The 13,672-nt window shown below is 34.3% G+C and overlaps 1 protein-coding gene and 1 long non-coding RNA gene across 3 annotated transcripts in view; one reads left to right on the top strand and one right to left on the bottom strand.

Annotated features, from left to right (window-relative positions):
• Positions 1–2,524: 2,524 nt before the first annotated feature.
• Positions 2,525–13,672, top strand: part of LOC105110196 (phosphoinositide phosphatase SAC3-like) — a 12,163-nt gene continuing 1,015 nt past the window's right edge. The window contains exons 1-16 of one of the 2 annotated variants that reach the window (XM_011005149.1): positions 2,525–3,270; positions 3,647–3,851; positions 3,936–4,101; positions 5,247–5,469; positions 5,621–5,697; positions 6,722–6,909; positions 6,987–7,084; positions 7,278–7,411; positions 7,509–7,637; positions 8,238–8,601; positions 9,544–9,665; positions 9,993–10,106; positions 10,593–10,784; positions 11,245–11,421; positions 11,647–11,779; positions 11,847–12,004. In XM_011005149.1, coding sequence (XP_011003451.1) covers positions 3,130–3,270; positions 3,647–3,851; positions 3,936–4,101; positions 5,247–5,469; positions 5,621–5,697; positions 6,722–6,909; positions 6,987–7,084; positions 7,278–7,411; positions 7,509–7,637; positions 8,238–8,601; positions 9,544–9,665; positions 9,993–10,106; positions 10,593–10,784; positions 11,245–11,421; positions 11,647–11,779; positions 11,847–11,882 — 2,499 coding nt within the window. In that variant the 5' untranslated portion in view covers positions 2,525–3,129 and the 3' untranslated portion in view covers positions 11,883–12,004. Of the gene's footprint in view, positions 3,271–3,646; positions 3,852–3,935; positions 4,102–5,246; positions 5,470–5,620; positions 5,698–6,721; positions 6,910–6,986; positions 7,085–7,277; positions 7,412–7,508; positions 7,638–8,237; positions 8,602–9,543; positions 9,666–9,992; positions 10,107–10,592; positions 10,785–11,244; positions 11,422–11,646; positions 11,780–11,846; positions 12,005–13,672 lie in introns of those variants that run through there. The other variant, XM_011005148.1, reaches the window with a different exon arrangement.
• LOC105110195 (uncharacterized) lies at positions 4,616–5,018 on the bottom strand. Its single transcript, XR_839418.1, has 2 exons — positions 4,801–5,018; positions 4,616–4,664 (listed from the first exon to the last, which is right to left on the bottom strand). It is a non-coding gene; the product is annotated as an uncharacterized LOC105110195 (long non-coding RNA).

Genomic DNA, 13,672 nt, shown 5'->3' with positions numbered 1-13,672 from the left:
TCAAATATTAATATTTTATGTATTTTAATGATAAGAATTAAATGAAATTGGACTAAGAAGTAATATGCTTGTTTAAAAATAAGTTTATATAAAGCTCATTAACAAGTATTAAGAATTAAATGAAGAAATCAATCAACAAATCCACGATGTAAAACAAGTGATGACTTAATTCTAAAAGATTCATTTTAGTGCAAATTATATAAATCTTTATATCTAACTTGATATAATAAATTAAAATGAATTCATACACTTCACATTTACATTACATGCATCATAAGATTGATATGCATTTAGTTAGTTTAAGATTCATTAGGCTTAAAACTGTTAGAATTGGATTTTAAGTTGAGTCGGTTAACCACTTGGTCATATTAAAAGAATCAGTCAATCACTTGTTCATCCAGGATTAACACCTGGAAAGCTACAGGAACTATTCGACCAATTGGCTTGACAAATATGAACCGATTGACTATGTCATTTGTTAAAGGAACACTAACAACTATAAAAACAATTAGTTTTTTCTATATATATATATATATATAGATTATTTAGTTGTATAATTAAATACAAATTTTAATATATATCATATCCAAGCTATTTTAAGAGCAAAAACAACTTCAAGTAATCAATCCTAAATCATACTCATATTTGTGCATTAAAACTTCATATTCTTGCACATGTATATAAATTCCCACAATCACTAACTTAAATACTTTCATACATTTTAAATGCTATTTAGTGAGCTATAAAGATATAAGCTTTAATTGTATTGTCTACTTTTTAAGATAGTGTTGTTATATTTCAAACAAATTATAATCCTTCAAGAGTTTAAGTGAAAAAATCTTGGTCATTGGTGAAGTACATCAATAATGTGAAAAATCTTACTTTATTTTATTTTATTTTAAAATACAAAAATATCATATAAACCTTAATAATCTTATTTTTAATTCTAATACACTCTTTAACCGGCTAAAAAAGCACAAAAATAAATTAAATCTAAATAAACTTGGTGTGTTACGGTTTATTTTTCCAATGATGATTAAAAATTCAAACCACCCCATGACATTTTCATCTTCACGATAAACACATTAACACCAAGATGGGCTCTTTTTTGTGGCTAGAGTATTTCATTCTTTCCCCTCCACTCCCATCAACTTTATCCCTTATCTCTTAATATTAAAGAACTAGAATACTGAAATGTAAAAGTTGAAGACTACAGGGACCATGTAAAAAAGTTTGAAAAAATATAGAAAGTATAGTGAACTTTTCCGAGCTTAATGAACACTGAAAATTTGCATTTCAGCAATGAAGAAAACATGAGTGAGTGGCTCTATGGTCAGGAAAAGAGTTGAAGAACCTAAATAGAGACCCTAGAATGATTGGGAACATAGAAGAAATTAAAAACCCTAAATAGAAAACAGTTGGATATTATATAGTTTAGGAATTATTTGCAAATCTAATTAAATCTAATTATTTCCTTGGGCATCATTTTGTGCATAGTGTGTCGTTCTCGTATCGGGCGTCATTCTCATTACCTCTGGCTTTGGATTTGTACGCAGCTCTTACTTTACTTTCACTTCACATGATTGCTGCTTTCTTCTTGTTGGAGACCATAATCTGCGCGTTTGAAACGTTTTTTTCGGGGGTCTCTCGAAACGGCATGGGATTCATTGACATGAGCAATAAATGGTCACATGACCCCTATTCTAAAGTTCACATGGGATCACGTGCAACACTCTTGATTGAGAAAATGATACCCTCTTACCAATCATAAGGAGGCCATACGAAACAAAAATAAATAAAAATAGAAAATAAAAAAGAAAGAAATAGACATGAGCAATAACGTGGTTAATTGTCTATTAGTAGTAATTAGAGTTGTTTTATAAAATAATTTTTATTAAAAATATATTAAAATAATATTTTTTTATTTTTTAAAAATTATTTTTAACATCAATATATTAAAATAATTTAAAATACTAAAAAATTATTAATATAAAATAAATAAAAAACTAAAAAAATTAATTTTTTTAAAATATTTTTAAAATACAAAAATAAATTTCATAAATCTATCCGAAACATAGATGCCCGCAAGTACTTCATTTGCGTGTATTGGTCCTCGAGGGAGGGCCGTGAAGAAATTGGCATCCTGAATGACCTAATCAATTATGAGGAGCAGGCTGGCATGGCATCCAGGCAGTCCTCGTGGCTGCAACTGCCCTCTCCCGGCGCCTTCCTTTCTTTCTTCGTTCTTCGATAAGTTCACATCATATAAACCAATTAAAAAAAAATTAAGAAAAAATGAAAAACGTGTGGTTGTAGCAGCCATTCACAGTTGTGGTTGGTTTTTATCTGAAAATATACTAAAATTATATTTTATTATTTTTTAAAATTTATTTCTTATCTTCATGTATCAAATCAATTTCAAAATAAAAAAATAATTTACAGAATTTCTTTTTCAAAAATAACAAAAAAGATATCTTAAAATCTCAAACAACAGCAACAAACCTTTTAAATTTTTGCCGTCATCAATAATTAGCAGCTGTGTTTGTAAGAACGGCGGGCATACACAAAAAAAATAAAAAATAAAAAATAAAAATCCAAGAACTCCCCCCTTCCTTTTACTTTATTTATTTATTTATTTTTGTTCTCGAAACCTCACAGGTTTCTTCGTTGTTTTTTTGGTCTCTGAGCTTGATCTTCTCCTTTTCTTTCCTAGCATGTATAAATATAAAGCTGCTTCCTTTTGTTAACAATATCCGCCTAATTATAGCGGTTAATTAATTAATGCTTCGATCTCTGCAATTGCGCGGTTATTCTTGATTCTTGATTCGAAGATCACAAGAATCAAGCTATATATCTTTGTATGTGTGAATGGAGGGGGAGAGAGAGAAAAAAAAAGAGAGAAGAGCTGAGGTACGATAATTTATAATTAGAAAGAGATGTTGTATTTGAAGCAACCAAGCTCCATTGTATGCAAAGGTTGCGATTCTTTCTTTTGATAACTAAATCATTTATTTGATGTTCTGTTGCATGTTATTGTGCATATCTCCCTGAGCCCGGGGCTCGGGGGAGGGAGACACAGATAGATCTAGAAAATAATTCGAGAAATTAGAGTGTGTGTGAGAGAGAGTGATGGCGTCGTCGACGGGGAATGAGGGAACGTCTTACTCCCCGACAATGAGTAGTAATAGTAGAACTGATGAGCAAGAAGAGTTGCTGCCGTGGCCTGACCAGGTTTCTATGCAGAAATTCAAGCTTTATAAGACTCAATCGGTACTCTTTCTCTTATGTATTTTATTTTTGCGATCTCTTTAATTTACATTCACAAATTCATTGCCGAATTAGATTGTTTTCGATCGCTTATAAGTAGACTGCATTTGACTTTAACATCCTTCTGTTTTTGTTCTTTTTGGAATTGAATTGAATGATCATATGCTGTCAGTTTAAGATGCTATACAAAGTGTTAAATCTCTCATGCTTTTTACTATTTTCAGATGTCTGCTTGAGTTTATGCATTTGAAATTGCAACCAAGTCAAAGCCTCTTCCCTATAGATTCAACATGGCTTGATTTATTCAGCAAATGTACTGATCGATTTTATGTTGTGTTTTGCACCCATTTGTTTATTTGTTCTTTACCTGTTTCTGCAGAAATTTTACATGGTAGGAAGGGACAAGACTAGGATGTATTGGAGAGTGCTAAAGATTGACCGACTTGATCCTTGTGAGTTAAATATTCGTGAAGATTCTACAACGTATACGGAGAGTGAATGTTATGATCTATTGAGGCGGGTACATGAAGGAAACAATGCTACCGGTGGGCTTAAATTTGTCACTACTTGCTATGGAATTGTTGGTATGTTCATTTTAGTTGCATTGTTTTTCTCTCTTTGAGATTGTTTACAATATCACTATGCTGATAGTGATCTTCTTGTTTTAGGGTTCATCAAATTTCTTGGACCATACTACATGCTACTTGTAACAAAAAGAAGACAAATTGGTGCTATCTGTGGTCACAACGTATATGCAGTCTGCAAGAGTGAGATGATTCCACTTCCAAATTCCACTGTACAGTCTAGTATCAGCAATTCTAAGGAGGAGAACAGGTCTTTAGCTCATTCTTCATGAGATGTCGATACTCATTTATTTTAAATGATAGATAAATCATGAATGATAAACCAAAAGCTGTATTAGTTGTTGTATCCTACTCATTTTCAGACAGTTCTTTTGCACTTTATGACCACGAGCTCATCCCCTGATACATGATGCACTAAGTGTGGCAATAATAGTGAATCATAGACCACCTCTTCTTTCACTGTTCAGTTTCTTGTAATCTTTAGGCTAGGATTTTCTCTATCTCCAGTAAGTTTTGGGGTTTGCTGGAATACTTTAAGAGAGCTGCTCCTAACTGATTTGTTTGTCTTGGTGAATCAAAAGGAGGAAAAATGTTCAGTTCTAGAAGGAAATGGAGGCAGAGTGTTGTATAAGTGTGCTCTTTTGTGATGGTTTGGACCAAGTCTTTCACTTTCCTGTGGTGCTTTGCCACATAAGTTTTTGGAGGTTTTTCCCTAGGGAATATGCAGAGAGACTGGAGAAATTTGATGTTTTAGCCTTTTTTCTTGCCTGTTTCTGTTGGGAGAGATTATCATCTTTTCAACCTGTTACTTACCTCTTTCATATTATTATAAAATTCCATTTTTTTCCTAGAGATTATCATCTTTTCAACCTGTTACTTACCTCTTTCATATTATTATAAAATTCCATTTTTTTCCTAGAGATTATCATCTTTTCAACCTGTTACTTACCTCTTTCATATTATTATAAAATTCCATTTTTTAGGAAAAAAATGTACTTACAATTTTTTTGTGTTATTTTCATGAATTCAAAAGAATAATTACCACTTGTCTCTGATCAGCACTGTTTGGCTTGCAAGAATAGAAATTTCACCTGTCCTTATCGCACATTAATTGTTTGTCTTTTCTTCTTTTTCTGTATTTATTGGTGCTGCACAAGTGGAGTTATTTAGGGTGAGAAACTTATGCCCCTGCTTCTCATTCTTTTACTCTGACCTTTTAGTTGTTCACAGTGAAATAATCAACTACAGGTTTATTGGCAAATGACGTTCTGTATTCTTTCCATAGCTCATTTTCTTTCTCCTGTGTTCTTTCCTTTTGTGGCAAGAGTTTGAGCACTAAATTTTCAGAGGGCTTTGTTGTAAAGTTTGATTCTCTTTATTTCATTGATGACATAGGTACAAGAAGCTTCTATGCACAGTGGACCTAACAAAGGACTTCTTTTTTAGCTACTCATACCATGTTATGCATAGTCTTCAAAAGAACTTGTGTGATACCAGGACAGGCCAGGTCCCATATGAAACAATGTTTGTCTGGAATGAGTTCTTGACTCGTGGCATCCGAAATCACCTTCAAAATACTCTGTGGACAGTTGCTTTAGTGTATGGATTCTTTAAACAGGTGAATAATGGATGGTAGACAGGTTGCTTAGAATGTGAATTATTTTTCCTCTTTCAGATCTATAGCTGTCCAAGCAATGCTTATTTTGTGAGTAGGTGTACTTGAATTATGACATTTATTTCACTGTTGGCTTCATGCTATATAAATGTAGGCCAAACTTTCTGTATCCGGGCGGGAGTTCAAACTTACCCTAATTGCAAGACGTTCACGTCATTATGCTGGTACTAGGTAAAGTAGCATGCCTTTTTTTTTTTTTTCCTCCCAAGTTTCTTTGTTCTTAGCATGGGAATCTTAAGGTAGTTGCTAAATATTCTAATGGCTTCCTATATGATGACCCTTGCTAAAAGAACAAGAATAAGAAGAATAAGAAAGAGAGGAAAACCCCACCAAGCCTAGAACATGACTTTAGAAATGTCAATTTTGTTCCATAACTGATAACTAATGACATTGATTAACTTATGTTGCAAAGTAAGCTTTTTTCCTCGTGGTAATGTGCAAAATAAGCTAAAGATCTCAAAATGGAAAAGCTTATAACTATACCATAATTCCTAAAAGATCAGGATTCCTAAATAAGATTGCGCATCCTTAATAAACTTGAAATTACAAAGAGACCAATGACTTCTAATTAGAAAAGTAAATATACATGACATAATTACTGAATGAAACAATCCATGATGCAGGATATTGCCAAAACCACTACTCTGCCTCTACTTACAGAATTTTACCTGTAACTCCATATTGAAATTCTTAAATAAGAATATATCATGGACATTTATTCCTAGAACAAAACACCTCTTTGTTGATGAAGAATCTACTAGCTCGGTTTTGGTTTTTTAATAGAATATCTTCTTTAACAATAAATTAAGGTAGTTGTCACTTTCTTTTGTCAGCATTTTTGAAATATATATTTTGAATATTATTTGAAGATTATAGGTGATTCTGTTTCAGTGGTTTCCAAGAAACCATTGTTCTCAGCCACCATCTATTTTAAATGCAATTTGAATCCAGTAAAATGATAATCTCAACCCGGCTTATGTGGCCATGATGTTTCTCTGAATGTATGACACAACAGCAGGAAAAACAAGAAGTCAATCCCAAACTAGTTGGGGTCGATTGCAATGTTTCTCCATAAAAATGATAATATTGGATATTGTTTGACCATCTGCTGGTTGAGTCGATGATGTCTTTTACGTTGTTTTTGCTTTATTAATTTTCACATTGGTACGCCTCTCGCTGGTGCTTCTCTATTTAGGTATTTGAAACGTGGGGTAAATGAGAAGGGCAGAGTGGCTAATGATGTTGAGACGGAGCAGATTGTTTTTGAGGATGTTCCTGAAGGATTTCCCATGCAAATAAGTTCAGTTGTCCAGAACCGTGGCTCCATCCCACTATTTTGGTCACAGGAAACCTCACGTTTGAATATTAAACCTGATATTATATGTATGTCCTTGATCTTGTGGCATTCATGGGGGTGCTTTGCATTTTTTGATTTTCACGTGATTTCTTGTCTTTTATAGTGTCAAAGAAGGACCAAAATTATGAAGCAACAAGACTTCATTTTGAAAATCTTGCAAAGAGATATGGAAATCCCATTATTATTTTGAACTTGATTAAGGTAAGTTTCTTACTTATTCAGTGGCTGAGATGTTTTTTTTCTTCTGCTGCAGCTGCTAATGTCTTGAATTAGTCTTGTGACATGAAAGATCTTTAAACAGTTCTTTTTAATTGCTTTTGTTATTATCATGTCTCAATTCAGATTATTATTTATTTATTTATTTTATCTATTGTTCATTGTTTCACAATCATAGACAAAAGAGAAGAAACCTCGAGAGTCAATTCTTTGTGCTGAGTTTGCTAATGCTATTGATCATATTAATAAAAATTTATCTGAGAAGAATCGTCTAAGGTTCCTTCACTGGGATCTACACAAACATTCTAGAAGGTATCTCTTTTTAGCTTGATCATCTTAATTTTGTACTGGTATTGTGACAAAAATGTATTCTTACTTCAACGAACTTGCCTTTATTGTCAACTCTCAGCAAAGCAACAAATGTTTTATTACTTCTGGGAAAAGTGGCTGCATATGCTTTGACGCTAACAGGTTTCTTTTATTGTCAAGCAACATCAGACTTGAAACTTGAGGGTTGTATGGATTCACCTTTCACGGAGTAAGTTGATCAATCATTTTTCTGTAGCTTCCCCAGTCATTCATGATATTTTGAACGACATGACTTGTACCTTGAATTTGTGGACTTAGCAATAACTTAAATGATGGACTTAGCAATAACTTAAATGATGAACACATGCCACTGAATCTAAAATGCAGTATTTCTGTTATTAGCATTTACTTCAGTTATGAGGGGATCTAATTTCAATCTTCTTTCTTTCGTTCTTTCTGTTGGTTATGCTGCATTCTGCTTACTGAGTGTAAGCTATAAAGTGCAGTGATAATCCTGGAAATGTTTGGTGCTGCAGGGACCAATGACATTAAAAATAATTTAAAACAAAATTCAATGACTGGACCAATGACGCAAGCAAACCATAGTTTTGACCCCAGGTTCTATGTTGTGATGCCAAATGGACTTCTAATCTTTCCTAATCAATTTACTTTTTACATTAGTGCTTGGATCTTGGAAGCCAAGTATAGTGGGTGCTTGATGATCTTATTTGATAAGTGACAGACATGATAAAATATTTGCATTTATGTCTGAGTAGGCTACTTCTCATGTTTTAATGATGGCAAGGTTGGCATTGCCCGTGTGATGCAGGCATGCTGAGAATGGCAACTTAACTTCTCAGTTTAACAGTAATAGCTATAATGAAGATGGCAACAACTTAGAGGAGAAATCTAGTGGAGGTAACAATGCTGTTAATGGAAACCATTCTATCAAGCGCCCAATGTTCCAGATGGGTGTGCTCAGGACAAATTGCATAGATTGTCTTGATCGCACAAATGTTGCACAGTATGCATATGGGCTGGCTGCTCTTGGACACCAGCTTAATGCCTTAGGTGTTATAGATAACCCTAAAATAGACCTTGATGTGCCTTTGGCTGATGAATTGATGGGGTTTTATGAGAGAATGGGTGACACACTTGCGCATCAGTATGGTGGCTCTGCTGCTCATAATAAGGTGATTCTAGCTTGTATTGCAGATGTTATTAGTTCTTTAATTACAACAAGTGTCTTCCTGTAGGTTTTGGTTTGCCTTTTATTTTCTCTCTTGAAACCTTCAATGTAGACTGTTGGATTAGTTTTCTCTCTTGAAACCTTCAATGTAGACTGGTCATTGGATTAGTTTTTTTTTTTTTTGTAGAATTTAATTTTGTGGTTACAATGTAAGGAGACTATATATCTTGACATTTAATCCATGAGCTATGTTTTGGCTGTGTTGGAGTTTGAGGAAGGCAATAGAAGAACATTCAAGGTGGAAGAGTCCTCCATAACTTTTCTTTAAAACAATATCAAATTACTTCATACCTTGGCATACAGGGAATTTTTGTTTGAATGTGTCGACAATGCAAAGGAGTTGACAGATCTTTTATCTTGTATGTAGTTTATACTCCTTGCATATGAATGACACCCTGTTTGGTGCCTTCATATTTTTCTTATCAAAAGAAGAAAAAAGATGAGGAAGGTGTTTATATCATAATTTAAGCTCGAGCCTATCAAACTAGTAGATTTATCACATGAAAAAAATAATGTTATCATACAGTTCACTTTGGTAAGAGGATTTTCTATTAACAGATCTGGTTATTGGTGTCTAATGGTTGATGTAAAAATCTATATATAAGAATTGTGTGTTCTCATGGAAGATTTTTTTTTTTTTTTTTTTTGGGGGGGTGGGGGGGTTGAAGGGTCAACTGTGACAAATGTCTCTTATATTTTGCTGTAAGATATGCTGTAGGTTTGGTAGCGGGCGTAGTACATTCTGTTGACTTTGTTGATAGCATCTACTTGTGAATCCTCTCCCACTGATAAATACCCTTGCTGGTCTCCATAGTTTTAATTGAAGCTGCTATTTTGATTATTAATGAGATTCATTGTTTCTTAATTTTTGAACTGTTGATGATAGATATTCTCTGAGAGAAGGGGTCAGTGGAAGGCAGCAACACAATCCCAGGAGTTCTTCAGAACCCTTCAACGGTATTACAGCAATGCATACATGGATGCTGAGAAACAGGATGCAATTAATGTGTAAGTTGTACATTCTGTCTTATTCTCGTGCTACTTGATAAAAACACAGGCTGTCTTTGATAAGAGCTTATACTGCCTAAGTTGGACAGATACTCTGTGATTCTTCAAGCTAATCAATCTAATATAGGACTTTTATGTATTGAAAAGGCCAATTTGTTCAGAGACCTCTGAAATATTGTGGCTTGTGCTGAGTTCAAGAACAAAGTTTGGTGGGCATAGTGATAATTGGATTATGTCATTGCCTTTATTTGCTCAGCTTGATCATCCTTGAGTAATTTGCTGCAATAGTTCTATCAATAATGACTTTAACAACTAAAACTTGAGCAGATTCTTGGGGCACTTCCAACCACAACAGGGTAAACCTGAACTCTGGGAATTGGATTCTGACCAGCATCACAATGTTGGAAGGAATGGGCAAACAAACGTGGATGAAGATGCAAGGTATTTAGATTGCCAGACAAGGCCACATTTTATAAATCACATATTACAGATACACTTAAATGTGTTTCTCCACTCATTTCTTTCCTATTTGTGGTCAATGTGATTGAGATTATTTGTGGTCAATCTGATTGTATCTCGGTCTTCTCCGATGCTTCATTTTGAATGGTTAATGTTTAAGCTAAGTATAATGCCCAGGCTTAGTGTTTAACAGATTGCTGTTATCTTTTGTGCTTTAGAATGTGAAAATGCATTGATGCATTACTTTCTTGCGTGCATCTTTCGGACTCTCTATTAATCATTTCCATATTCTTTTCTCTTTCGGGGGCTGGGGGTAGGTTGGTTGTTGTCTGGAGGTACACTTATTGTCATGAGCTCATTGGTCCTATGATCTTTTCTATTAACTTTGCTTTCTTTGTTACAGTAGTGCAAGTTGACTAAATTTGTAGCTCTGGCTTATCCTTTGACTGTCAAATTTTTATTATTCAGGTCTATTTTCAGAAGGTCCTTATCTGATGGAAATATTCTTCGGGAAAATCACTCGCCTTTGTCAGCTATGAATGTCAAGCAGCAGAACTTTTGCAGATCAGCTTTTCCAGATCAATTTCAAGAGGAAAACAATGTTCTTTCAGAATCATCCCCTGAAATATCTACTTGTGAAAGTGATATAGCATTTTCAAGGTCTGATTTCTTCACCTTTTTGTCTGTATCGGAATTTGGAATAAATTAATTGTTTCTTGGAGGATCCTTTATTTCCCCCCAAGTGATGGCACTTTATTGAAAAAAAGAAGGAAATCTTTCACTTATAGTAGAAGTTGAAGTTTTTGTCTGTGCTTCAGATGGAGTCTTCTGCTCTTCTTATAAACATTGTTCTTAAAGCTGTTCTTAATATCTGCAGCAATTAAAGTGATTATGATGCATGTTTGCTTCCTGAAAGCATGCGAAGTTTTCCTTGTAAAAAGTTGCAGTGGTCTCTCTTTCTCTAGCTCTTCTGCCTTTTTTTTTTCCAGTCTCATTTCCTTGATTGATCTGTATGATTTATAGTATCACTTGTAGAATCCCTCATGGACAACATTAGTCTTGCTATTATGCTAACTCATGTTCCCTATTTCACTTACTGGCTGTTCATTACTGCATGCAGGTACACTCCCTTAATGCCTCGTAGGCAGCTTTTTGGAGATCTGCAAAGAGATCGCTACCTGGAAAGTGAGCAAGTTTGCTTCTCTGAACATGGAGATACATTTAATTGCTCAAACTTTGTTGATATAGACTGGCTGTCTTCCTCTGGAAACTCATGTGAAGAAGAGCCATTTGAGAGGTATTTTTTTTTTTTATCAATCACCAGGATGAAAAATTTGATGGAACAGAAGTAAGAAACTGCTGAGCATGAAAGTAGGAATTTTTTATTAGTGGAAAATGCCAACAAATAGGGCTTCGTATAGCAAAAAAGTGCTATGTAGTGTGCGCTTCTGTCACATCATGCCTTATGCTGTTATAGCAAAAAAATTGTAGTTCCCTTCATTATGTTTTGATATTTGTGCAGGTCATCATTGCTCACAAACTCTCCAATTTGTGGTCTGTCATCAGAAGATGTTGCCAATGGAATAATGGGTGAAACAACCCCATCCACAAGTGAATATGGTGGATCCAGCACGAAGGTCAGTCCTCTCCACCATTCTGTTGGTACTTATTGCACATTTTCTTAGTAATTCAATGATAGCTAGATTTTAAGTGGCATCAAACTCTGAAAAAATGGAAAAGGCCAAACCCATAAATTAACCAATATGTGTGCAACAATTGATCAACTTAGCAGTCATGTTTTGCCAGTCAAATTACGAACTTTGCCTCATGTTACTCACAATCACAATAATTAACCACTGTTAATACTCTGGAGCATTTGGAAATGCGGGCCTACCCATGTTTCCAATTTTTGTTTTGAGAAAAATTTATATTTTTTTTGTATGTTTTGGATTGTTTTGATGCTCTGATTTCAAAAATAATTTTTTAAAAATTAAAAAACATCATTTAGATGCATTTCGGTATGAAAAACACTTGACAAGCAACTGCAACCACATTCCTAAACAGGCCTAAGATTGTTCTTCAGGCTGCCTTGTTATTTTTTTATTGACATGTATACATTTGGATGTGGCTTCTACCAATGTTACTCCTATTATCAACTCGAAGTTACATATCCTCCATTTTCCTGCTGTTTCTCACCAAACAACTGAAAATTCTGAAGTCGAAATTCCAAAAGCTTCTCATTGTCAAAATGGTCATATTTTGTTGCTCTCTCTCTCTCTCGACTCCTAAATTGATTCTCAAACCAATTCTCTCACAATGTCATAATCGCATTTTACCATCCATGTGTAACTAACAGTGTTCTTCCTTCACTGGCTGTACCACCAATTTTCTGGAATGCAACACATTCTCAAACCCCATACAACCTTATTCTGGAGCTTGTAAGTGGTTGATAAAACCAACACTGTCTTGCCTCTTAGAACTACAATCATCTTCACAACCAGCTATTCAATTCCTCTATTCATACAACAAACCAAGATATTCTCACATTCATCAATCAACATCCAAGCATCAATAGAAAGAGCAATTCCTTAAATGAACCCTTACAGTCTCAAAATTGGTTTCTCCTTCAAAACATCAAGCTTTATGTGGATTTTAAGCCTTTAAGTGTTCTTTGCAAAGCAATTGTCATCAATTATAACAATTGAGATTGTAGAAGTAATCATGTCCTACTTGAACATGGATAGTGGAGGCTTTGTTCAATACACAATTAGTAATGACTAACTTGGTTATTTCTCAGTTTAGGTGGTCATAATCAATGATCTTTAGATTTTTGGGATGATGATGAGAAACATCCCAAACCGGATGTGTTAGAACAGAATATATGGTTGACAGTGTGATGACAATGGTGCTGAAGTGGAAAAATGGTGAAATCGGATGGTGGAGACGGGATTAAATGTTCATTAAGTGTTTGAAATTGTGATGGTGAAGATGATTTTTTTATCCCATCCTTTTCTATTTGGAGCTACCCTTTATTTTTGTGCATAAGGTTTATGTAGGGTGCATTGTCTTGTCATCTTCTTAATAAGTGGGTCTCAATTCGCATGCCATCGTGTCATGTTGCCTGGTATCTGCTACATGCCTACATTACCATATTTTTTAGCAAAATATGCTACAGCTCAAATGAGAGCACATCTTAGTGGTCTCTTACTAAATTTGGTCGATTGGGGAAGATGTGGCCATTAATTGCAGTTCAACAAAGAAAAAGACAACAGGGTTGAATCAACTAGTTGATGTCACCATTTAAACAAAGGGTTGATTCCCTTGCTACAGTGAAAAACATGTTATCTTTTAGTCAACAGAAAGTACCGAGTTGCCAAAAAACAAGTAATGAACGGTATTTCTCTTAACATCACCTTTATTGAAAGTTGAGTTGAAAAAACTAAATGAGGTCTCTCATGGAACATGTTAAGTTGTTGAATTTCCATAATTTTTACTAACATCTCTTGAGTAATGGCTTTGCTTACGAAGACCCGTTTTGTTTTTTTGTT

This window comes from Populus euphratica, unplaced genomic scaffold (assembly GCF_000495115.2).
Source record: "Populus euphratica unplaced genomic scaffold, PopEup_1.0 scaffold498.1, whole genome shotgun sequence".
Lineage (NCBI taxonomy): Eukaryota > Viridiplantae > Streptophyta > Magnoliopsida > Malpighiales > Salicaceae > Populus > Populus euphratica.
Note: the sequence above shows the minus strand (reverse complement) of the source record. Positions and strands in the feature narration are given on the sequence as shown.